The 24,842-nt window shown below is 33.4% G+C and overlaps 2 protein-coding genes and 8 non-coding genes across 11 annotated transcripts; 1 reads left to right on the forward strand and 9 right to left on the reverse strand.

The window, feature by feature from the left end:
• Positions 1-4,094: 4,094 nt before the first annotated feature.
• LOC144843191 (sialin-like) lies at positions 4,095-24,512 on the forward strand. Its single transcript, XM_078699963.1, has 11 exons — positions 4,095-4,194; positions 19,436-19,496; positions 19,696-19,874; positions 20,748-20,975; positions 21,254-21,341; positions 21,538-21,633; positions 22,516-22,643; positions 23,008-23,163; positions 23,508-23,640; positions 23,791-24,032; positions 24,133-24,512. Exons 2-11 carry the CDS (start codon positions 19,448-19,450, stop codon positions 24,298-24,300), a joined length of 1,467 nt encoding a protein of 488 aa, XP_078556089.1. The 5' UTR covers positions 4,095-4,194; positions 19,436-19,447; the 3' UTR covers positions 24,301-24,512.
• LOC144843188 (spartin-like) lies at positions 4,918-10,200 on the reverse strand. Of its 2 annotated transcripts, none has more exons than XM_078699960.1 (7): positions 10,106-10,200; positions 8,458-9,216; positions 7,791-8,044; positions 7,109-7,287; positions 6,682-6,859; positions 6,096-6,186; positions 4,918-5,729 (listed from the first exon to the last, which is right to left on the reverse strand). In XM_078699960.1, exons 2-7 carry the CDS (start codon positions 9,207-9,209, stop codon positions 5,501-5,503), a joined length of 1,683 nt encoding a protein of 560 aa, XP_078556086.1. In that variant the 5' UTR covers positions 9,210-9,216; positions 10,106-10,200; the 3' UTR covers positions 4,918-5,500. The 2 variants fall into 2 exon arrangements, with proteins under 2 accessions (XP_078556086.1, XP_078556085.1); XM_078699959.1 differs by having other exon boundaries at positions 10,078-10,153.
• On the reverse strand, positions 11,141-11,212 carry Trnat-ugu (transfer RNA threonine (anticodon UGU)). The gene has a single exon. It is a non-coding gene; the product is annotated as a tRNA-Thr (tRNA).
• Positions 11,510-11,581, reverse strand: Trnat-ugu (transfer RNA threonine (anticodon UGU)). The gene has a single exon. It is a non-coding gene; the product is annotated as a tRNA-Thr (tRNA).
• On the reverse strand, positions 11,879-11,950 carry Trnat-ugu (transfer RNA threonine (anticodon UGU)). The gene has a single exon. It is a non-coding gene; the product is annotated as a tRNA-Thr (tRNA).
• Positions 12,248-12,319, reverse strand: Trnat-ugu (transfer RNA threonine (anticodon UGU)). Its single transcript has one exon. It is a non-coding gene; the product is annotated as a tRNA-Thr (tRNA).
• Trnat-ugu (transfer RNA threonine (anticodon UGU)) lies at positions 12,617-12,688 on the reverse strand. The gene has a single exon. It is a non-coding gene; the product is annotated as a tRNA-Thr (tRNA).
• Trnat-ugu (transfer RNA threonine (anticodon UGU)) lies at positions 12,986-13,057 on the reverse strand. The gene has a single exon. It is a non-coding gene; the product is annotated as a tRNA-Thr (tRNA).
• On the reverse strand, positions 13,355-13,426 carry Trnat-ugu (transfer RNA threonine (anticodon UGU)). Its single transcript has one exon. It is a non-coding gene; the product is annotated as a tRNA-Thr (tRNA).
• Positions 13,724-13,795, reverse strand: Trnat-ugu (transfer RNA threonine (anticodon UGU)). The gene has a single exon. It is a non-coding gene; the product is annotated as a tRNA-Thr (tRNA).
• Positions 24,513-24,842: the final 330 nt, after the last annotated feature.

Raw genomic sequence — 24,842 nt, forward strand, 5'->3', positions numbered from 1 at the left:
ATTAAAAGATATATGTGTATTGATTTTTTTATTTTTGTTGCCCAAAAACAGCATTCAAACTATTTTACAAAATATTTAACATTGAAAAATAAAACCAAATTATTTATTTACTTTATATATGTATAATAGGTGTGTGATTATGTATTTTTGTAGCAAGAAATTCTAATTTTTATATTGTACAGTTTTGCACATATAGTTCTATAGTTATCCTACGTTTACCTACTCTGAAATTTCAATTATTACCAGAAGGTTGTTAATTAAGTATGTATAATTGATGATGTTAATTAATCCATTTATTCATTTAGTACACAGATTGTGTCCATGTTCTTTGTTACTGTAAATTGCATTGAGGTTTTTATAATGTAATGCACTTTATAAGAATAAATAAATTTAAAATTATCTAACAAACAATTTATTTACTATGGGATAATGAATAATTATAAGATATGAATAAATTGTTTGTTAGTCCCAAATAACATCATTATGTTATAACATGGACACTATGTATACATTGAATCAGTATGTTTTTGGAGTTTTGGAGCATTATGTTTAACCTTTGAACTTTTCCCAGCATACATTATTGAGCATCATTGAGCTAAAAAGAGAAAGAAAAAAAGGTAAAAATATATTTTAAAAAACATGGAATTAAATACTTGAATGTATCATCATCAAATCACAAATGTACATCTGCTAAAAGAGATGGAGTTGCATGTTGGGAAATGTAATGTTATGCTTCACCGACTCGACTGCCTTTGTTATACCTTGACTTTTTTCCATATATTATAGTTTGCTTTAAGTATAGTAGTTTTTGCTAATTTCATATAGATTTTTTGCCTTCTTTATAAAAATCATGTTTTATTCATCTTGTTATATTATTTGTGGATATGTTTATGTAAACAAGCATGGATCATTATTGGTCCAAGAAATGTTTGTTAAAAATTATAAAATAACATTTTGTTTCTTCTGCTTCAAAGAAATCAATTTTTCTTTGAAAAAGTTATATAAAATGTTCAACTTATGATACTCCCATAAAGTTAAGAAATATTAATTTTGGAAAAATTGGTAAATTTCTCCTATATGGTAGAGAATCTAAGTTGATTGACTAATTAAGCATGTGTTTAGATTAAACACTGTTATTGAGACGTCTTACTACCTTTTATGACATGAGTAAATCTCAGATAACTCGCTTGTAATGACAAATTTGGAAATAATACAAGAAATGTACAATTAAATGTTCAAATATTATTGATTAACTACCATTTCAATGTTTAAATGTGAAACAACATTTTCACAGAAATAATTTCATTCTGAAATAAGATTTGTAGAATGACAAAACAATTATCAATGAAACACAGTTGATTTAGAATTTATTGAAAATGTATTTTCTGAATTCACAAGCTTGAGTTTATCTAGATATTACTACTACCCGGATGTGTCTTCTGAGTCACTAAATTTCTCTTAAATGTTTACTTTGTATTCATAGAAAATATTCACTCCTTATATGACTGATTTTCATTCTTTTAAAGATTGATTATTGACCCTTTAACGGTGATCATTCAATCTTTTCAAGAGTGACTTTCTAAACGGTGTAAGTTTTCTTTCTAACAATGATAAACTTGTTCAAAGAAATTTAGCGACTGGTACAGTGCCAATTTGTAATACTCGGTTGCTAGGCAACTGTATAGGTGACATAAATGTTGCTATGGCTACTGTACTTAAGAGAGTGTTGACTGTAGTAGAAGTTATAGTTCTCTTGATGAGAACTTAATTATAAAGTTATTGTCACATTTTAACATACGTTATGGAATCTGCAAGCCAACTTTTAAAGTACAAATCTAGCCCTGTGGGCTGAAGAACTTAAAGTTTTGGCAAAAATGTACTGTATAGTTACATAAGGAGTTTAAATGGTTTCAAGTTTATGCTTTTCCGATTTTCTGTTTTTATTTTGTTGTTCTGCATAAATAGCTGGGATAAAACCCTGTCTAGTCCTTGCTTGTTTACCACATTGTTGGTAATGCTTAATTTAAGTAAACAGAGCCTGTATTTATTTTGCTACTCTGTTTTCAGTAAAAGAATTAGTTATACTTCTAGAATTTAGCATCCAGCAAATCAAATTAAAACTTCAAAATATTTTTGACTAGGTTTTCTAACTAGGTGCAAATTGCTAATATCTTGCATAGCTTTGAGATGATGTCTACTATCTATCAATGACTACCCTGTGATGATGCACAAGCTAAATCTACCACTATATGACAGCAATTGAAATCTAGCAACTGGTCATATTGACTACAGTTTGGATTTGACTGCATCTATATTGGTAAATTTATATCTTGATGCTCCAAAACAATCTTGAAAGATCTTTGGAATGGTGTCATATTGAAATGCAATCTCTTAGTTTTCTTGTCACGATTCGATCGTTGACGTTCTTGCGTCTGCAATGTGGGGCTGCCGTCCTATGTAGCGGCTGAATAAAATGTTTTAACCTGAAAATATACAGTGTTTTGATTTTGTTTGTTGTCTTTGAGTAACTTAAATGCATACTGTGTTTGCATGTGAAAGGTGCAGGTCCTGAAGATAAAACTGAGCAATTTTGGATATATAATTTATTATAAAATAACTTCTTTCTATAATCAATGTGGCAATTTGGTTGATATTTCTGAGGTAAGTAAATTTTATTGGCATTGGCATTTCGCGTACTCTCTGAAATAAACCTACAAGAATTATGTATACAAATTTAAGATTAGTTTAAAAACAATATATAGCACATCGAAGACCTCATATTACCTGTCATTATTGCATATAAAGTGGAATTAAAATATAGTACAGTACATACAAATGTTGTCTACAGTAGCTGTGCCATTTGCATCATTTTTATATCTGTCCCTTTTTATAGTAGGAGGAACAAAGGTCTTGCATAATGTATGAATTTTAAATTATATGTTGTGTTCATTGGTAATGTTTATTTTAACTACTTTACCTTTATTTTTTATTTGTAAATAGTTTTAAACGGGCCTTTCCTATAAAGTTATTCTTGTTATATCTGCGCATGTCCAGCCATAAGCCGTACTGACTAATCAGCGTTGAGCTGCCGTGATAGTCTGCTGAATAATTGGCCAATCAGATCCCTGAATTTGTTGTGGAAGAAGTGGCTGTAAATTTGACATCGATTGGCATCGTCGTCCACCGTACAAGAAGGAATCAAAGTATTTAATAATGTCATTTTATCTATATATCCAGGCCTCTTGGACACATCGTTTCAAGAATTTAAATCCTCACGACATACATGCATATAGGTAGGTAATGTTCATTTTTTTAAACTATGACTAAGAAACGCTAGGCCTCTTCCATTTTGGACTACCATGCTTAGTCCTAGCTAGAAGTACTGACTGGCCATCTTATTCGGTGTGTGATGGTGTTGAACCAAGGTTTGGTAGCCTAGTAGCTAAGTTTGCCCGAGTGCTACAAAGGTATGTCATGGCTAGGCTACATCAATTTCAAAGATTTTATCATTGATAATGTTCTGAAAAAGTCTTAAAACTTAACACTAAATATATTAAATATCATGATAATATATCATCATAGTAATTGTGGATTATTTTGACATGTATGTCTCATTTTGAGCCTACTGAGTAGGGGCCTACGATACATTTCTCTTTAATTATTAATCAGGACCCATCTGCCATTGATTTTCCTTTTGAAAATGTGTTTGTTACATTTTTATGTTTTTAATTTCTTCCCAGGGCCACTTGCTTCAGTTTTTACATGAAATACATTACATTATCTATCATCAAGTTGGAAATATTAAAATCCAGAATGCTTTAGTTAAAATTGGATATCTGACTCTGTAGTGTACTTGCCATCAAAGTTTATTGGATATATATTGGATATAGAGACGTAAGCAAGAAGTGCCCATACACCTTTTTGATATTCACATTTCTATTATACGTATGGTAGCTGCTAGGCAAGTGGTTAGGACACTTGACTGTCATACGGAGAGACCCGGGTTCAATTCCCAGTCTACTCAACTGTAAATGAGTACCTGGTTGAAAATACTAGAGAGGATAAGGCGGCATGGAAAGGAACTGGCCACCTACCACATTATGAATATGGGTCTGCTAAAGTGGATGATTAATTCAAGCAATATTTGACAAAGGATAACTTAAACTGGAATTATGTGTGGTGCAACAAACTCAGGTAGGAACATTATGCATTTATTTAACATCTGATGAAGTGTATGTTCGGATGTGATGTACGGTATATATTAACCATCGACATATGATATGATCAGGTGATAATATTGAGTCTTATGGGGATAATTCTATTGAATTATACTGTTTAACTTTCTCATACACACTGTACATTAAAATGGCATATCGAACAAAAAAATGTTTTAACAATTATTTTTATTATATCTTTATTAAGTGAAAAAGGCAAAAATAAATTAGATAGAAACACTACTGTATAACAAAACATACACTATTATATTTGATGCATAGCAGTAAAATTGTATACCTTTAACAGCAACTTTTTAAAAGAGTCTATAAATATATTCTTTATTATTTTTTAAGCTTAAATAGTGACATAGGGATAGCCCAATAAAATATATTTTTTTCAGATATTGTATATCAAAACTATAGATCAACCCCACATACCAAGAATAAATAAATCTTAATATACTATATAATATTAAACCAAATATAATATGTACAGTAAGAGTGATATAACAAAATATAACAACTTAATAAAATTATACCCAATAATGTTTTAATGTGGCAGCTACATAAGTGTATTCCAGTACAATGTGTTTAATATATTGCACAGACACATACTTACAGAAAAAAAAAACATTCTTGAGATTTAAGTATCTAACTAGTTTGACAAAAAGTGTGATGTGCCCAAATATGGTAGTGATATGACATCAGTGTGTCCATCACATCACATTTTTTTGTCACATAAAGTTTGATAGTGTATACAGACAGAGCTTAAGGATTATTTGTACTTTCTTTTTCTTCTATTTACAAGCAAACTTCATAGTTGAAGGCTGCTGCTCCACTGGCTATAGCCATTTGCATACAGTGTGTGGTGCATATAAAGTTAAATAATAGTTTTTAAAATATCATATGCGTAAGTAACATTGATGATCCAGTTATAATTAAGTTCTTAGCCATGTATCAGTAGTGCATAAAAACTGGTTAAATTTACGCACAAAATATGTACTGTACTGAATTTGAACAGAATACAGTGGTGTACAATACAATTAAATAATAGAAAAAAACTGTAAGATATAAATATTATATATAATATAATACTACATTTTTTTTTGTCTTTCTAAAAAATATTTACGAAACTGTAGTGATATTTATTTGCACTTATGCTTAAAAAGCCTCATTGCGCTAGACATAGAAAGTGAAAACAAACAAAAAAATACATAAAAATGTAAAAGTAGGTTGCCCCTGTTGAAATGATACCCTGTAAAGTCCTATATTAAAAATATCAATATCTACCCAGTTGGACCAGTCTTTTGAGAGGTTCCATTTGTGTCGTTTCCCCTCATTGTGCCTTGAGCAGGGTTTCCTTTGTAATCAGCTACTACTGCTTTAGTGGTATCTTTTGCTGTACGCTTGGCTATTGCTTTGATACCAAGGTTATCAAGTCTGTAAGCTGCAACTCCAAGATTACCGACTGTGCCGAGAGCATCATCTGTAAGGCGTGCCGCAGCATCACCATACCTACACACACACAAAATCAGAAACAATAAATTTTGATGAATTTTTCATTATTGATATTAGCAAAGCTGACCACAATGTAAGGAAATTACTGCTGCTGTATCCTTAAAATGAGCGTTCATGGTAAAGACTGTACAGTATGTTGAACATGTCATGGCTGATTTCTTCTTTGCCAAGAGACAGATAATTTTATTTTTGTCAGCATTCTAAAAGCAGATTCATTTTTTACCTAGTCCAAGAATAGTGGTTTCTCAAACATTTTGCATTTTGATAGCAGTACTTGTTGCCTATATAATTAATATTATGTATCCTAATTGAGATTTAGCCACTGTTCAGTAATTTGCCTATGTTATGTTCACATATACTTACTTGTGATTTACAACATCCACTGTAGCTAATTGTATACTTTTTGCCAGTGCAAATGCAGCTGTTTCTAAGGTGTGATAAACTTGTACAAAACCTGAAATCATGAATACAATTTAGGTGAACAGTGACAACAGAATTGTTAAACTAAATGGATCGTTGTTCCTCATTTCTGGACTTGTTATGATTCATATACTGTACAGTACAACCCATTACAGTATAGGGTCCTCTGAATCAAGGTTACTGATAGTAAAGTGTCCATTTAATAAGGTGTCCCATAAATAGAGGTTTTACTGTACTAGTCTTCTGTTTAGATGCTCCATCACAGAGTTACATGTAAAGTAATTGCCCACTGTAAACTGTACACAATAACTTTCTGGTAAACACAGACACAGGTACAGATTTTCTGGCAGTTTGGGTCTAATAATAATAATAATAATAATAATAATAATAAATGAAAATTTATATAGCGCCGGTATCCTCCACCCATGTGGCGCTCTCTTAGTAGAGCACCTTTGAATCATGGATACAAATTTCCCACTAGTTTCCCAGGTCTACACATCATTACTTGGGAGTACTATATAAAATCTACCTTCTAAGCCACTTGATGCTACGTGTACAACTCCATCCAGTGTCTTGCTTCGCTTACCATCCTTACTGTCATCACCAGATTTCAAGTACTTCTCACCTTGCTCCCGGATGTGTGGAGCAACTTCTTCTGCAAGCCTTTTGGTGATGAAGCACAGTCCATCAATTAAAACACCACTTACCTAGAAAGAACAGTATAGATCCCTTACTGCATACAGTGGCATAATGCAGGAAGAAAGGCCCCTGGTTTAGCAATCCTACAGTAAGGGCCCTCCAACGCTAGGTAATTGCATTAAGCTCATACTTTGGGCCCCTTAAACGCTGGGGCTCCTGCGTTTAGCCAGTGAGCGCTCAATGCCATTGACTGTACTCTATGTTATAAACATTTTTGAAACCCTTAGATTTTTGCAATTTGTATTTTTAATGCTTACTTTGACAGCCACAGCTGCTGCAGCTCGTGCTTGCTGCATCCCTGTTTGGTACTTTTCTTTAATTTCAGCAGGTTCCTCCGCTTGTTTCAATCTTGACTTCACCTTCTTACTTCCTTTGTCTATGTACTTAACTGTCATCTCTGCTCCTTTACCCAAACCCCAGCTTACCCATGTGGCGCCTGAAATATAATATTGTATATATATAAAATTCTATACTTGATTCTGAAAGAAGAAATAAGTATAAATCTATTTATCCGCATTCAGAAACTCAGTTCCCACTAGGACGTAACAAAACGACTTATGTACAATGCAATTAATTTGACCAATCAGAACATGATGGATTGTCCGTATGATCACTTGAAATAGATCAACTCACTTGAGTTGCATTGTGTCCAATTGAGAACCAAGATTAGAATTAAAACAACAATTTTTTTTCTTTGAAGTTGACTTAACACATTATTTTTCTGTGGTTTACACTAATTGTAGTGTAATACAGTACTTTAAGCTCTGCCTACACTATCAAACTTTATGTGACAAAAAAAAATGTGATGTGCCCATATATAGACATGATGATGTCATATCAGTACTATATTTGGTCATATCACTACCATATTGGGTACATCACACTTTTTTGGTCAAACTAGTTTGATAGTGCAGAAAAAAAATATATCAATGTTCTTACCCACGGCTAATCCCTTTGATATTGAACTACTCCAGCTTGGTGGCCTATGCACATCTTCCTCACCCTCCACACTAGATGCTTGCGTGCTAGGTTCTTGTCCATTAGAACCTTGTGCATTAGGGTCTCTTACAGAGTATTTTGGAAGTGGTGGTCTTGGAGGTGCTTGTTTAGGTACATTAACAGTACCATTAGCATTCTGCTCAGCAACCGTTGCAAACCTTTTAAGTGTGTCCTCAAACAGAACCCTAGATGCGCTAGAAAATACAAAGTATATAAATTAATTTGGTATTAATACTGTAATACGTGGTTGATATTGTTGGGGAAAATGAAAATAGTGATAGGTCCAGATATATTTAAAAATAGGTATCTGATGGTGGTTGTACAGTACAGAACCATAATAGCAAAATATTGTTTTGCTTTGGTATAATTTGGCATATTTTATCTATCTGTAAAAATTCATTAAAAGATCAGTACTGTAATGTAATTCAAAATTCCTGCTGTTTGAACTACATTCTATCATTGAATATTACAGTACTGTATTTCCTATATCCTAATATTGTTCTTTTTATACAAATATTTTACTATGTGAAATACAATTTCAGTAATTTATTTATTTTATATATACTACAAAAACTACTACAGACAGTAATATAAAACCATTGTATACCTATTAACAGCATCATTGAACATAACCCCTACACTTGAACCTTCCTCCGGTGTCATCATGTCTAAGAAAATAAATGCTCCATCATGACTCTTCAACACTGGGGACTGTTCCTTGATCAACGGATACAACCAATCACAAACTTGCAAAAAAGCTGGAGGTTTGTCAGGATTTTGTACTTTTACCTCATCAGTAAACTCATAAATTCTGAGGGAGCTAGGCATGCTTGGCGTACTCACATGGCCTTTGTTATTTATGAAGTAGATCTGTGCACCATCTGATATGCTGAATACCTCGTTAGCATTTGCTTCACTTTCTAAATATGATGGTGGCTCTCCCAATTCCATTAACTCCTCTTCCATTTCAACGTTACTATTCAAATTCTCCAATTCTTCTTCTGACAGACCATTTCTGGCCCCTTTATGATTTACTTTTTGTAACCGTTCTAAATCTTCTAGCCGCGTTTTCATTTGAAGAAGAGTCTTCTTCATTTGCTTCTGCATTTCACGTGCTTCATCCCATTCTTTTCCGCGGCAGTCTGTCCCATTATTCTTAATTTCTAAGCCTTTCTTAAGACTTGTTAGAGCTTTACTGTAAAATCTTGCTGCTTCAGTTGTTTTGCCTTGCTCATCAAGAGCCAATGCCTTTTGGATGTCAGAATAGGCTGCTTTTTTGTATGTTTTAATCTTTAAAATTTTCCCATCTTTGGTTTGTGTAGAATCTTTTGGTATAGCTCCATGTGAACACTGTGCCATATTTATTCTGGAAATAAAAAAATAGATTACAGTTCGATTTGAATAAAAATGTCACTAATAATACACTGAGGTAACCTCTACTACAGTAACCTGCAAACACACAGTCCTTAAAACTGCCATGATCTAGGCCAGGGCTACTGTATAAATTAATAATCTACTTCATATAAGTATACATTACAGAGAAGGCATGTTTAATAGATAAATAACAATGCTGTGTAGCGAAGCGTAACCAACAGAAATGACAGATACAAGTACAGTACTTATTAATCATATTATATAACACACCTAAAATAGATTATTGTCATTTTGGTCACATCATGTTTGATAGACAAACGATTGTGCGATAGTGTTTTCCAGCTTCAATTTGTTGTACAAAAAACAATCTCGTCACATACGTTATCTATAACTTTTTTTTTGCTTGGCTTTTATTTTGTTGGCATGGCAAGGCCTAACTAAGTAAATGATAATAAAACATTAAAAATTCCACCCGAATGGAACTATTATTTTCGAAGAGCTAGCCTAGACCAAAAAAGCACTAGGCCTAGGCCTAATTATTAATTAATGGGAACAAAAACGTGGAATCGGGTAGTGTTAACACATGGAGGTATAACATTTTTATACCTCCATGGTTAACAGTGTAACGTAAAACGGGTCGAAGCGACTCTATTGTTGTGGACAAGTAAAGTAAGCACAGTATTTCTCTAGGTTAGGTTAGGCTAGAGGAGGGTAGGCCTAGGAAGGACAGGTAGATAGGCCTAGAGGTATTAATATTATTGGGCTCTAGGCTACATTACCACGCTAGCATAAGCTATTTAATAATTAGCTGCCTACGGAGCGCCGAAAATTCAATAAATTTTATAAAACTCACAATTGAATAATATGAAAAAAAAACTCACTTAGGAGGCCTAGGCTACACCACTACATATACAGCAGACAGCAGACACTTATACACAGACACTTTATATACACATAAACAACAAATGATTCATACTCACACCATGGAGCTATAAATAGCTCCATTCTCCATGCTGTGACACGCACCAGAGGTCAGTAGTAGTACAAATTAAAGTACTCACTTAAGCTTGGTTCCCACTAGAACGCAACGCAAGGACGTAACGCAACGCAACGTGATTTGACCAATCTCAAGCGATGGATTATTCGAACAGTCGCGTGGGATTGGTCAACTCGCTTGCGTTGCGTACGTCCTTACGTTGCGTTCTAGTGAGAACCAAAGCTTACAGCGTGGTTCCCACTAAAACGCAACGCAGCGACGTATCGACGCAAAGTGCTGTATTACGTAAGTACAAGTGGGAACCGATGACGCAACAGTACTGCACAATTTTGCAGGTTTGATTTCACGCAGGCGGGGGCAAACACAATTATTGGAAGGGCATTTTCTTACGTTGCGTAGGTTGCTTTACGTTGCGTCTCTAGTGGGAACCGAGCTTAATCGTCAGCCATACCACTACGCCCGGTAAGGGCCGATATCACCTGACCCGGTAGGGTATTATGATATATGTTATCAAGTACATGCTAACATTATATTTAATGTTATTGTGATATTTAATTGTACGTTTTTATGGTTTTATACATTTTTAATGTGAAAAACTGTAAATACTGATTATTTAATCCGGAAAGTCAATGGTTATTTTATTTATTTATTTATTTATTTCAACAATATTTTATGAGGGTGGTCCATCCAGCATCAGCTGATCATTAGGGACCCTCAAACAAACAGTAAATACAAAATAAACTATAAAAACACAAAATTAACAAAGATATAAAAAATAAATATATATATATATATATATATATATAAATCATACTGTAAATTATAGAAACAGTGCTCATATTCGGAACATGATCTCATAATCGTGTCGAGCATAGCTCATTGGCGAAAGTTCCGTATTTTTTTTAGTTGTATGAAAAAATGTCTCTGGCGGGATTCGAACCTGCAACCTCTCGCTTACAGGGCGAGTATCATACCACTAGACCACAGAGCCATGTATGGTATTATCACAGATTTTCACCCACCAGATACATTCTCTCATACAACAAACGCCCTCACAATCAGTGGAGGCTTAACAAGTCAGAATAAATTCCAACTTTAATTCGCAACGGTTTTTTAAATAATATTGTGTATATGTAAATCAATGATGTTGCGTAGCACTGTGTAAATTATATATAAATCATACTGTAAATTATAGAAACAGTGCTCATATTCGGAACATGATCTCATAATCGTGTCGAGCATAGCTCATTGGCGAAAGTTCCGTATTTTTTTTAGTTGTATGAAAAAATGTCTCTGGCGGGATTCGAACCTGCAACCTCTCGCTTACAGGGCGAGTATCATACCACTAGACCACAGAGCCATGTATCGTATTATCACAGATTTTCACCCACCAGATACATTCTCTCATACAACAAACGCCCTCACAATCAGTGGAGGCTTAACAAGTCAGAATAAATTCCAACTTTAATTCGCAACGGTTTTTTAAATAATATTGTGTATATGTAAATCAATGATGTTGCGTAGCACTGTGTAAATTATATATAAATCATACTGTAAATTATAGAAACAGTGCTCATATTCGGAACATGATCTCATAATCGTGTCGAGCATAGCTCATTGGCGAAAGTTCCGTATTTTTTTTAGTTGTATGAAAAAATGTCTCTGGCGGGATTCGAACCTGCAACCTCTCGCTTACAGGGCGAGTATCATACCACTAGACCACAGAGCCATGTATGGTATTATCACAGATTTTCACCCACCAGATACATTCTCTCATACAACAAACGCCCTCACAATCAGTGGAGGCTTAACAAGTCAGAATAAATTCCAACTTTAATTCGCAACGGTTTTTTAAATAATATTGTGTATATGTAAATCAATGATGTTGCGTAGCACTGTGTAAATTATATATAAATCATACTGTAAATTATAGAAACAGTGCTCATATTCGGAACATGATCTCATAATCGTGTCGAGCATAGCTCATTGGCGAAAGTTCCGTATTTTTTTTAGTTGTATGAAAAAATGTCTCTGGCGGGATTCGAACCTGCAACCTCTCGCTTACAGGGCGAGTATCATACCACTAGACCACAGAGCCATGTATGGTATTATCACAGATTTTCACCCACCAGATACATTCTCTCATACAACAAACGCCCTCACAATCAGTGGAGGCTTAACAAGTCAGAATAAATTCCAACTTTAATTCGCAACGGTTTTTTAAATAATATTGTGTATATGTAAATCAATGATGTTGCGTAGCACTGTGTAAATTATATATAAATCATACTGTAAATTATAGAAACAGTGCTCATATTCGGAACATGATCTCATAATCGTGTCGAGCATAGCTCATTGGCGAAAGTTCCGTATTTTTTTTAGTTGTATGAAAAAATGTCTCTGGCGGGATTCGAACCTGCAACCTCTCGCTTACAGGGCGAGTATCATACCACTAGACCACAGAGCCATGTATGGTATTATCACAGATTTTCACCCACCAGATACATTCTCTCATACAACAAACGCCCTCACAATCAGTGGAGGCTTAACAAGTCAGAATAAATTCCAACTTTAATTCGCAACGGTTTTTTAAATAATATTGTGTATATGTAAATCAATGATGTTGCGTAGCACTGTGTAAATTATATATAAATCATACTGTAAATTATAGAAACAGTGCTCATATTCGGAACATGATCTCATAATCGTGTCGAGCATAGCTCATTGGCGAAAGTTCCGTATTTTTTTTAGTTGTATGAAAAAATGTCTCTGGCGGGATTCGAACCTGCAACCTCTCGCTTACAGGGCGAGTATCATACCACTAGACCACAGAGCCATGTATGGTATTATCACAGATTTTCACCCACCAGATACATTCTCTCATACAACAAACGCCCTCACAATCAGTGGAGGCTTAACAAGTCAGAATAAATTCCAACTTTAATTCGCAACGGTTTTTTAAATAATATTGTGTATATGTAAATCAATGATGTTGCGTAGCACTGTGTAAATTATATATAAATCATACTGTAAATTATAGAAACAGTGCTCATATTCGGAACATGATCTCATAATCGTGTCGAGCATAGCTCATTGGCGAAAGTTCCGTATTTTTTTTAGTTGTATGAAAAAATGTCTCTGGCGGGATTCGAACCTGCAACCTCTCGCTTACAGGGCGAGTATCATACCACTAGACCACAGAGCCATGTATGGTATTATCACAGATTTTCACCCACCAGATACATTCTCTCATACAACAAACGCCCTCACAATCAGTGGAGGCTTAACAAGTCAGAATAAATTCCAACTTTAATTCGCAACGGTTTTTTAAATAATATTGTGTATATGTAAATCAATGATGTTGCGTAGCACTGTGTAAATTATATATAAATCATACTGTAAATTATAGAAACAGTGCTCATATTCGGAACATGATCTCATAATCGTGTCGAGCATAGCTCATTGGCGAAAGTTCCGTATTTTTTTTAGTTGTATGAAAAAATGTCTCTGGCGGGATTCGAACCTGCAACCTCTCGCTTACAGGGCGAGTATCATACCACTAGACCACAGAGCCATGTATGGTATTATCACAGATTTTCACCCACCAGATACATTCTCTCATATATATATATATATATATATATATATATAAATCAATGATGTTGCGTAGCACTGTGTAAATTATATATAAATCATACTGTAAATTATAGAAACAGTGCTCATATTCGGAACATGATCTCATAATCGCGATTATGAGATCATGTTCCGAATATGAGCACTGTTTCTATAATTTACAGTATGATTTATATATATATATATATATATATACAGAAAGCCAACAATGAAAGAAGGAAAAAAAAGAAATAAAATCAGAGAGAGAGAAACAGGTGTTTTTTCAAAAGAGATTTAAAGGAGGAGAAATTGTAAGAGTTACAAATGCTTAAAGGTAGAGAATTAAAGAAAGAAGGAGCATTGAAACTAAAAGAAAGTTTAAAGATTTCAAGGTAAGGACGAGGGATAAGAAGATCTCCTTTAGTAATTTGCATAGTGTTCATACGGCCGTTGGAAGTTACTTTAGTTAAAAGCTGACAGATAGTAAGAGGAGCAGAGTGATGTAGAGCTTTGAAAGATAGACATGCAAGCTGAAAGAGGTATCGTTCATGGAAGGGGAGAGTCTTAGCACTGGAAAAGTGATGAGGAGAGAGATGTGTAGTGGGAGATCGAGTAGTAGACGGATAGCTTTATTCTGGATTTTTTTAAGTTTAGTGGTAGAAGAAGGTTTAGAACCCCAGACAGAGCAGCAGTAGTCAAGTCTAGAAAGGAAAAGTGAATTGTACAGAAGATGAAGAGAAGATTTGTTTGTAAATTTAGAGGTACGTTTGAGTAAGTAGATAATAGAATTGAGTTTTTTACAGAGGGAAGATATGTGAGATTTCCAGGTTAGAGTATTGTTGTAAGGTGTTTATGAGAAGTAACAGATTGAATTGGAGAATCATTAAGAGTAAGGGTGATAGAGTTAGATTTAAGTTTTTAAGAAGAGCCAATGAGCATAGATTTAGTTTTTGAGATATTGAGTGTTAGTCTGTTAGATTTTAGCCAGGTAGAGAGATGAATTAGAGCATTATTAAGATTCTGTTCAATAAGTTTAGAAGAGGAGTTAGAATAGTAGATGATGGTATCGTCAGCATACATGTCAACATGTAGATTAGAGTTATGAGAGATTAGAGAAGATGAAAGGTCGTTAATGTAGATGGAAAAGAGAAGAGGACCAAGAGTGGAGCCTTGAGGAACTCCAGTAGAAAGAAAACCAGAGGAAGAAAGAGTTTTTTCAAAAAGAACTTGTTGAGAGCGATTAGAAAGATAAGATCGGAGCCAAGAGATAGTTGAAGGAGAAAATCCATAGTAGGGTAATTTAGCAAGAAGAATATTATGGTCAATAGTGTCGAAAGCTTTTTTGAGATCGATAAAGATAGTGCCAGTAAGTTTCTTATTATTGATATTGTGAAGCCAGTTATCATATGTGTTGGTAAGAGCAGTAAGGGTAGAATGTTGGGGATGAAATCCAGATTGAGAAGTAGATATTAAGTTATTAGAGTCAAGGTAAGAATAGATTTGTTGGGAAATAGATTTTTCAATAATTTTGGAGCAAAGGGGAAGGATAGAGATAGGCCGGTAGTTGTTAAGGTCATTTCTTTTGCCTGATTTAAAAATAGGAATAACTTTAGATGTTTTCCAGGCAGAGGGAAAGCAATTAGAATTGATAGAAAGATTAAAGATAAAGGTAAGATGAGGAGCAATAATAGCAGAAGCAGCTTTAAGAAATTTACCATCAATTAAATCAGGTCTGGTAGAAGTATTGGGATTGATGGATGTTAATTCAGTTTGGACAAAGTCTTCATCGATGCAGCTCAGAGAAAAGAAAGAGTTGCAAAAAGACAGATAAGAAGACGGGTCAGGACAATTAGAGGCGTCAATAAGAGAAGAAAGCTTAACAGCATTGTTAGTGAAGAAAGAGTTGAAAGAGTCGGCAATAATTAAATGATCAGAGATGTCTGAGCCATTAATTGAAAAAGACGGAGGGAAGGTATTAGATTTAGAAGGAAGAAGATCTTTCAGGCCATTCCAGATTTTTTTAGTATTACCTTTGTTGTTATTTAAGAAAGACTTATAGTAAATTGCTTTAGCATCTCGACATAGTTTAGTTACAGAATTTCTAATTTTACGGTAGTTTTTAAAGTCAATATCGTTTTTGGTTTTATAAGCTTTGACTTTTGAAGCATCTCTTTGGTGAAACATATCAAAAATGTCATGTCTATTATTGAGCCATTTCGGCAATGTCCTTTTAAAACGTCTAGTGACATAAGGGGCAAACTTATCGCAAATATGTGAGAATTTGGAGGTCCAAAACGTGAGTGCAGCATCGACATTCGTTAAGTTAGAGATCTTGCCAATTCTGGTGTTGAAGCTCATTTAAAAAATTGATTTTTGAGAATTGTAAATACTCACAGTTTGTTAAAATAAGATCAATTGTTGATTAAGAAGTTTCAGTGATCCTTGTAGGAGTTAAAATTAACTGTTTAAGACCAAAAATATCCATAATATCATTAAGATGGTTATGGTTAGTTGATCGAGTTTGAGTGTTAATGTTAAAGTCACCAATTGCAATTAAATTAAAGAACACATGCCAACTCTCTATTAAAAATATTAAGAAATGGTTAGAAGGTGCAAGCAAAAACCTACCTTCTCCGAATATCTGAAATATAAACTTAAAGCAGAGACATACATGTTTGGTATTGAGAGAGAATTTACAAGAAGTGGTAGGTCTAACATTTGAATACCAACATCAAATTTTACTTGATGACTTTTTATCAATTTGAGAGAATGGATGAAATTGTTGGCTGTCACTAATACTTAAGACTACCTAATAATCAATGATTTCGTCATATTTATCGCTTCAATATAATTACATTGCAGTATATCACCGGGCGTAACATGATGAATTAAAGGTGTGCCGCTGATACAAAAGCTGTCTACACTATCAAACTTGTTTGACAAAAAAAGTGTGATGTACCCAAATATAGTAGTGACATGCTCAAATATGGTAGTGATATGACATCATCATGTCTATATATGGTCACATCACATTTTTGTTGTCACATAAAGTTTGATAGTGTAGACAGAGCTTTAGTTTATAGGCATTTGTTTAAACAGTAAAGGAAAGAGTGAATTCACTCCTATAGATTTAAAATATGTGCAAAATAACCTTGGAGAAAAAGATAATTTTCAAAGAATGGACATTTTTTCACGCATGATAACGTAGCCTAACTGATTGAGGTTAGATAAAGTTAACAAAAGCCTGTCGGACTTTTATTGACCTTTATTTTGTCCTTTGTGTGTCAGCGGTCAAGTAAGGAAAGCCTTCTGGTGGTAAGATTTTTTTTTCTACTCACTTTTTATGCCTAATAACTAGACTCGTTTTAGATACGATATGCTGTCATTTAAACAACATGGTAAAAATGAATTGTGATGAATTTAACATTTAACAATGGACATACAAATATATAAAGCATCGTAACCAGTGATTCTAAATTGATAAATTGAACTGAACAGACACAAAATGATTACGGTTTGTGAGAGTGGTCTAGCAGTTCGGCTGAGCTTAAAGAATTACTTTCTAACTGTAAAACATACCTTCTGGCTGTTTTACATTATCGTTTTGATTTAGCTTTTCGCTTTTTTTTGTATCTCCATTGAGATCCAGCCACTGACCCACAGTATTGTCATTTTGTCTGTGCTTATTTGCTTTGTATTTCTATTGAGATCCAGCCACTGATACCCACAGCATTGTCATTTTTTCAGTGCTTATTTTATTTTGTATCTCCATTGAGATCCAGCCACTGATACCCACATCGTTGTCATTTTTTCAGTGCTTATTTTAGTTGTATCTCCATTGAGATCCAGTCACTGATACCCACAGCATTTTTTCAGTGCTTATATTTTTTAGCAAAAATTATCCACCGTATATCACAGGTATAAACTACCTCTAACTACTGAAAACCACCTATCTGATAGGACAGTGATTAATTCACTATTGGTAATCCTTGGCCACATTGCCTAAAGACATAAAAAAAAAAAAAAGTCTTCCTGGTTTTTATAGAAGAATTTTGCCAAATTTTGTATTTGCCCATTTTAAGGGAAATTCATGTTTTTTCATCTTGATTTATATTACAAATATTTGATTTATGTACAATTAACCATTAAAATTAAAATTCATGCCTGTACCTGAGCTTTAACGTTATGATAGTGTCATGCTACATTGTGGCCCATTTACTTTGTACTTCCCACCGTTCTCACCGTCACTGGTTTGCATACGATAAGCTAATTATAAATAGGCCTAGTTGTTATTTTAAAAGAGATTAGTGAGTTTTCTGATCTTTGGTACTAGTGAGGTACAAGAATGGTCCAAAATTGACAATTCCGATACTGAAGTGGTTCCATATTGTATGATGATTTTGTATGCACGTATGCGTAAATTGATGATGATCTTTGACCCACCAAATTCAATCGTTGAGTGAATAATGATGTTATTTTTATTTACTGATTAGTGGTGGAGAACTAAGTACTGTATAGATAGATAGACTTACTGAACAGATTAACTTTCTAAAGATGATCTTAAATCGTTCCACTTTGTATAATATTAAGGCTGTGACGCATGATGTATAGGCTTATATAGTACAACAGATTATGAATAGAGACATACAGAGTCATGAGATGTAAAGTTTAACATTCAATAACTAACAAAAGAGTCATAGACGATTGAGTCGTTTGATTTCGAAAGACGGCCATATCGGCCCCTAAGCCAGAATGTCTTGTATTTAACCGGAATAGCACTTTGACGGCGATGGTGGTAGGTTATTGGCTTGTTGGTTCATAAAATACACAGCTTATAGCCACAACCCTCAAACACAAAATACAACTGTTGAGGATCTTCAAGGTTTGTTTTTTCTTCTGAACATTTCAACGTATGTTGTAACTATGTTTTTATCATGTTATACCACCAAAATTTAGAGTGAGAATCAATATCGAAAGGAAAAATTGTTTCTAAGGTAATAATTAGCATAATAAAAAACGAGGTATGTTTTTCTCATCGATAATTTTGGCTGTTATAAGCACTTTCTTATCAGTGGAGGGATAGTTGAAATTACACAGTAAAATCTCTATTCTTTTGTACACAAATATTGAAACAGAGAGGCATTTTTAAAAAACTATGAAAAATAAACGGTGTTGTAAAAAATGTTATCAGATGACTAAATATAGGTAAGATAAATTGAATTTTACGTTTCTGGTATTTTTATTCAACTTCAGAGTTTTATTTTCACGCTGTAGCAAAAATTATCCACCGTATATCCATCATCTTTTTTAACCTAAACTACCTATCTACTGAAAAAAGGTCTTCCTGGTTTTTATAGAAGAATTTTGCCAAATTTTGTATGTGACCATTTTAAGGGAAAGTCATGTTTTTTCATCTTGATTTCTGTTACAAATATTTGATTTATGTACAGATATAAAATTTAAAATTCATGCCTGTACCTGAGCTTTAACGTTATAATAGTGTCATGCTACATTGTGGCCCATTTACTTTGTACTTCCCACCGTTCTCACCGTCACTGGTTTGCATACGATAAGCTAATTATAAATAATTTTTTCTTTAAAGGAGAATGACAAAATGAAAGAAAATAACAGATTTGAAAGTGAACCAATGTTACACAAAAATGGTAAGATATAGTATAGCATTATATCATTAATCAGTAATACTGTAGCCGAAATAAAATAATCATAGATTTAGAAAAATTATAGTTTTAAAATCTTCATTTGGGCTTGCTTAATTAAAATAAATTAATATGTAAAAATAAAAATAATTGTTAGTACAGATTTGAAATGATGAATTTAAACATTAAGCAATTGTGCTTGCAGAAACTCATACTTTCCTGCCGATTCGGTATATTATTGTGTTCATGTGCTTTTTGGCTATCACATTGAACTATGCTACACGAATGAACTTGAGTGTTGCCATGTTGGCCATTGTACCAAAGGATGACATGAATTTAACATCATCTAATGTATCTATGACATCAGATACTAGTAAACATTTGGTAAGTACAACTAATATCTTTTTTAATGTATACCTCAGATGCTAACCTAATTAATTAAGATACTGTATTCTTCTTTTTTTTTCATTTATATAATTTACGTAACGGCTAATTAAGATTAAGTGTGTAATGTAAAGAGGGACTACAGCGACAGGCCCATTGGGCCTTTTGTAGTCTCTCGACTATATATAGTATATGCCAACCATGTTATGATATAATATTTTTGGTCAATAAATGTTTCTTGAAGTGAAGTGAAGTAAATAATAATCTTTAAAATACAACACCATGCATCTTTTAGATTATTACAAAGAAGTAGGCTTACATCATGCTTGGTTCACACTAGAGACGCAACACAAGGACATAACGCATAACGCAGGTAGTTGACCAATCACAAGCGAAGAATTATTCGAACTGCCGCTTGTCATTGGTAAACACTCCTTTGCGTTGCGACCTAGTTGGAACCAAGCTTTAGTCTTCCTGAGCCATTATTGACAAACCTTTAATTAAGTAAATCTTTGTCGGATTTTAATTATTACAGAAATAATTATAATGGTAGTGTTATATACTGTAGCGCCCAATACTATTTTTTTAAGCGCTTTACATATACAAACATGATCCATTAAATATCCTAAGACAACCACAAAAAAAAAAACTAAAAGCAGATGAACCATTTACACCGCTCCGTAATCCAGCACATCGCCGGAACAATATTTTGCAAGCTGTGAAATTTTGAGTATAAATCCTCTTAACAAAACTTGTTTCTATGGAATTATAATGTTGGAAAGTGTTTTTTGTGATTAAGTAAAGTATGGTCAGATTAACTTCTACCGTATATGAAGGAAATCAAATAACAGTATGTCACTTTGCTCCATACAGACGTTTGATTGGAGTCTTGAAACTCAACAATTTATTCTTGGTTCTTTGTATTATGGTTATACCATTACACCCTTTATCGCCGGTTGGTTGGTTGGAATATTTGGTGGCTCACCCATTATTCTACTGGGAACCTTGTTAATGTCTTTGATGATGTTATTGACACCAGTTGCTGCAGAAGTAGGAGTTTGGTTATTGGTAATAACTAGAATCGTTGATGGAATGGGACAGGTAATTTTTAGTTCAAAATGTCTAGGCCAAATCTCCCTGAGTCGCCAGCATTTTACCCGCCCGCTCCTCAGACACTATGCCATATATATATATAAAAGTTTTATTATTACGCCTACGCCATGGATAACCTATTTTGGTTTTTTTTTGGGTCTTTTTGTAAGTAGTGCAATATCAATATTTGAATGATTCATTGTACTTGCCAGCATACCCGTACCCGTTTCTATAATCCTTTCTAGAGGCCTTAAAATCTTTTAAAATCTCTTAAAATATCTTTTTAGGGATTTGTTTATCCGGCGACATTTAACCTCGTTACTAACTGGTCGAAGTTGAATGAACGTAGTACATTTATATCAATTTCTGCCTCAGGTACCTATTTTGGTTTTTTTTAATACATAGACAAGTTTTATTTTTTAATAAATAGGCATATTTTTTTTATATGAAGTATGGACCGGGTTTTGAATTCCGATGTCAGAAAATTATTATACAAAGAATAGAAATCCAAAATCATCAAATAAGCGTCACAGTGACTATTTATATCGAACGAATTTTTTTATATTTAAAGGACTTGGTTTTGGTCCAGTATTGGCGAGTTATATATCTGCCTCACTTTGTTCAACTGATTTCTTAGGAGGATGGCCATCTACATTTTATCTATTTGGTAAGAAAACCCATATGCCTGGAAAATACCATTGGTAGAAACATACCATTAAGCCTTTGTTTGCAAACTCCAAGTTCGCTAAAAAGTTTTCCGAAGTTTGCTATAGTGTAGACTAGTTGACAAACTTTAGAAAACAGAAGAAGCAGAAGCCTATTTTTTTTTCCTTCAGAGAATACAATATATACAGCAAAACAAATAAATATAAACACAATATATAAAAATAAAAAACCTTTATTGAGGAGCTGATAGGAGGGAAGGAGGGCATAGGGCCTACCAAAACGGAACGGAGTTCCTATACAATTAATGTTTGGAATCCACAAAGCATCACCCATAAGCAAACACAAAATCAATCAAATTAAACTAAAACAACAACCATAACAAATTTAAGCTATATACAATATACTATGTTTTTAAAAATAAACCAAAATTACCATTACGGATTGATGGAGGAAGGGCGTTCCAATCACCAGTGATTCTATGACAAAAGGAATATGTAAATTCATTGCATCTTGAGTTTCTATTACAAAGTGTACCGTAGGATATTCTTTTCTTACAAACGAATTAATAGCCAACTAACAATTGGAAATTGGAAAATCGAAAACAAACAATTTTCTAAATGTTTCTATTGTAGATTAGGCTTTAAAGGGAAAATTATATTCTTCTATGAACGGTTTTCAAGAAAGTTGTGTATACCGAGGCGAATTAATAATGGCAATGCATTACACTACTACTACAATGTGTCTATCACATGAACAGAACATTAGCCAAACGTGATTGTAAACTCGTAGACTAACGAATTATATACAATGTCGTCTTCCTACGTTGTCATTCATGTTGTCATGACTTCTTTGCATTGGAATTAAATTATCATTTTTATTGTAGGTGTAGTTGGTATATTGTGGTGTCTTGGTTGGTGCATTGTGGGATCGAGTGACGTAAGCAGAAACAGATGGATATCAACGATTGAAAGAGATTCTATATTATTTTCTCAAACTGAAGAAATAAAAAATGTAAAGAAAGCCCGAATTTTATAATAGCATCCTAGCTTGTGAACATTTGTTATAGCGAATCCGAAAAATAATAATTTATATACAAAAAAAATGGGTTGATTGCTTGTATCCTTATATATTAGGCAAACCACTTTACTTGCCGGTACTTTCACCTTGCCCCAGGTTTACAAATGTGTACCTAGTATTTAAGATCAAGACACAAGTTTGTGTTGATTCTTAGCTAGTATGGGAGTATATTTCCAAACGTCTTTAAGCACAAAAATGACAGAGTAAAAATATATACAGTACATACAGAAGTTTCGCAACATTAGGCGCTTTATAAATCCAGGATATTATTATTTTATTTATTCTTTTTATTTCTCAGGCAGGCCAGTATGAAGTACCGTGGAAAGAGATCGCGCTGTCACCAGTTGTTTGGACACTGTGCTTTTGCACCATTGGCTTCAATTTCGGATTTTTTTTTCTATTAACAGAGCTTCCGATATTTTTTGAAACGATTTTAGGATTTGAACTGAAAATGGTAATTTAGTACATAATATTAATCATTAACTAATTCGCGATTTGAAAGCAGCTGCAGCTTAATATCTCATACATTCTTATTTATTTTTAATTATTGTTATTATTTATTTGATTTATTAGAGGTTACCAAGAGAGATTTATTTCAAAGTTTAACTCTTGATTTTAATACTGATGAAGTTTAATGGTATTGATATTATTTAGTAATAATTTATCCGTTAGATCTAAGATTGTAAAGTTGTTTAATGTTTATATTGTATTCTTTGTTCTGTTTTATCTCAGCTTTTTGGTGGAGGTTTTTATCTCTGTTCTGTGCATAAATAATATTTTTTTTTTTTTCCTCTTCAGACCGGTTTATTAAGCACCATACCTCATTTTGTATTCTTTGTTGCTATGCTATTTGGAGGAGTTCTTGCTGACGCCTTGATATTTCATGAAATATTAACTGCTATTGCCACACGGAAGTTATTAGCGTGTTGTGGTAAGAAATATAATATTTTTAGAAGTTTAAAATGATCTATAAGCATAATATATATAACGGAAAACCTATCATAAACTATTGCACATACGCAGTGAGTAAAAATACATATTTATCATTATTTAGTTCAGATGTATTTTTGTCTTTATCCAGCTCTTGGGATTTCACCAATGTTTCTAGTGTCCATTGGTTACGTTGCTAACAATGAAACACTGGCTGTCGTTTTAATGATTTGTGTGTTTGGTATGTGCCCGCTTTATATTCCATCAGTAGAGGCGAGTGTACTGGATATTGCGCCTAACCATTCCGGGTTATTAATTGGAATTATGTCGTCAGCATCACATGTGTGTGGATTCATTGCCCCAGCTATTGTAGGGATTCTAACTAGAAATTGTGTAAGTATTTAATTATTATGTAATGCGTGATTGGAATAAACATAGACAGAGGTTTATTCCATAAATATTTCTTATCTGCTTATGTGTTTATTATTTTCAGAACACAATTTATCAATGGAGGAAAATGTTTTGGATTACAGCAGGGGTACAAGTGTTTGGATTAGTGTGTTTTCTGATCTTCGGTACTAGTGAGGTACAAGAATGGTCTAAACTTGACAAATCCGAAAATGAAGTGGCTCCTTGTATTGAGTCGGAAAAGGAAAGATGATAGCAAATTATATAGTTGTAAAGAAGCGGTGAAAGATTATGCGTCAGAATGTAATTTCAATCATTTTCGTTGCTGAACGGATCAGAAGTTTTGGGTTTTTTTGGGAAAAGATCTTAGATTTAAGGACAATTAAAGCAAACTTAAGTAAGTCATTGTTATGATGTTAATCAGATTTTATCGCTTGTATTCCTTGTTGTGTGTTTTTATTGACTAACTAACTAATTAACTAACGTCTAAAATGAACCAACGCGTTCAAATGATCATTGGCATATGCGCGTTTAAATGATGAGTTTGTATGCACGCATGCGTAAATTGATGATGATCTTTGACCCACCAAATTCAATCGTTGAGTGATTAATGACGTTATTTGTATTAGTGGAGAAAGTACTGTATAGGTATTATAAATAGGCTTACTGAATAGATTAACTTTCTAAAGATGATTTTAAATCTTTCTACTTTGTATAATATTATATACAGAGGAGAAAGTTTTAAAATCTTCTTTAGAAAGTGAATCTATTCAGTAGCCTATAACAAAGAGACAT

The sequence above is a fragment of the Antedon bifida genome, chromosome 5, assembly GCF_963402885.1.
Source record: "Antedon bifida chromosome 5, ecAntBifi1.1, whole genome shotgun sequence".
In the NCBI taxonomy this organism is placed as follows: Eukaryota; Metazoa; Echinodermata; class Crinoidea; order Comatulida; family Antedonidae; genus Antedon; species Antedon bifida.

Coding starts and splice junctions, on each gene's coding strand:
- LOC144843188 (XM_078699960.1), bottom strand. CDS start 9,209: ATGGCACAGTGTTCACATGGAGCTATACCAAAAGATTCTACACAAACC. Junction 8,045..8,457: donor TTCAATGATGCTGTTAATAG/GTATACAATGGT, acceptor TGTATTTTCTAG/CGCATCTAGGGTTCTGTTTG. Junction 6,187..6,681: donor AGCATCAAGTGGCTTAGAAG/GTAGATTTTATA, acceptor TCATGATTTCAG/GTTTTGTACAAGTTTATCAC.
- LOC144843191 (XM_078699963.1), top strand. CDS start 19,448: ATGAAAGAAAATAACAGATTTGAAAGTGAACCAATGTTACACAAAAAT. Junction 19,875..20,747: donor CAGATACTAGTAAACATTTG/GTAAGTACAACT, acceptor TGCTCCATACAG/ACGTTTGATTGGAGTCTTGA. Junction 24,033..24,132: donor GGATTCTAACTAGAAATTGT/GTAAGTATTTAA, acceptor TATTATTTTCAG/AACACAATTTATCAATGGAG.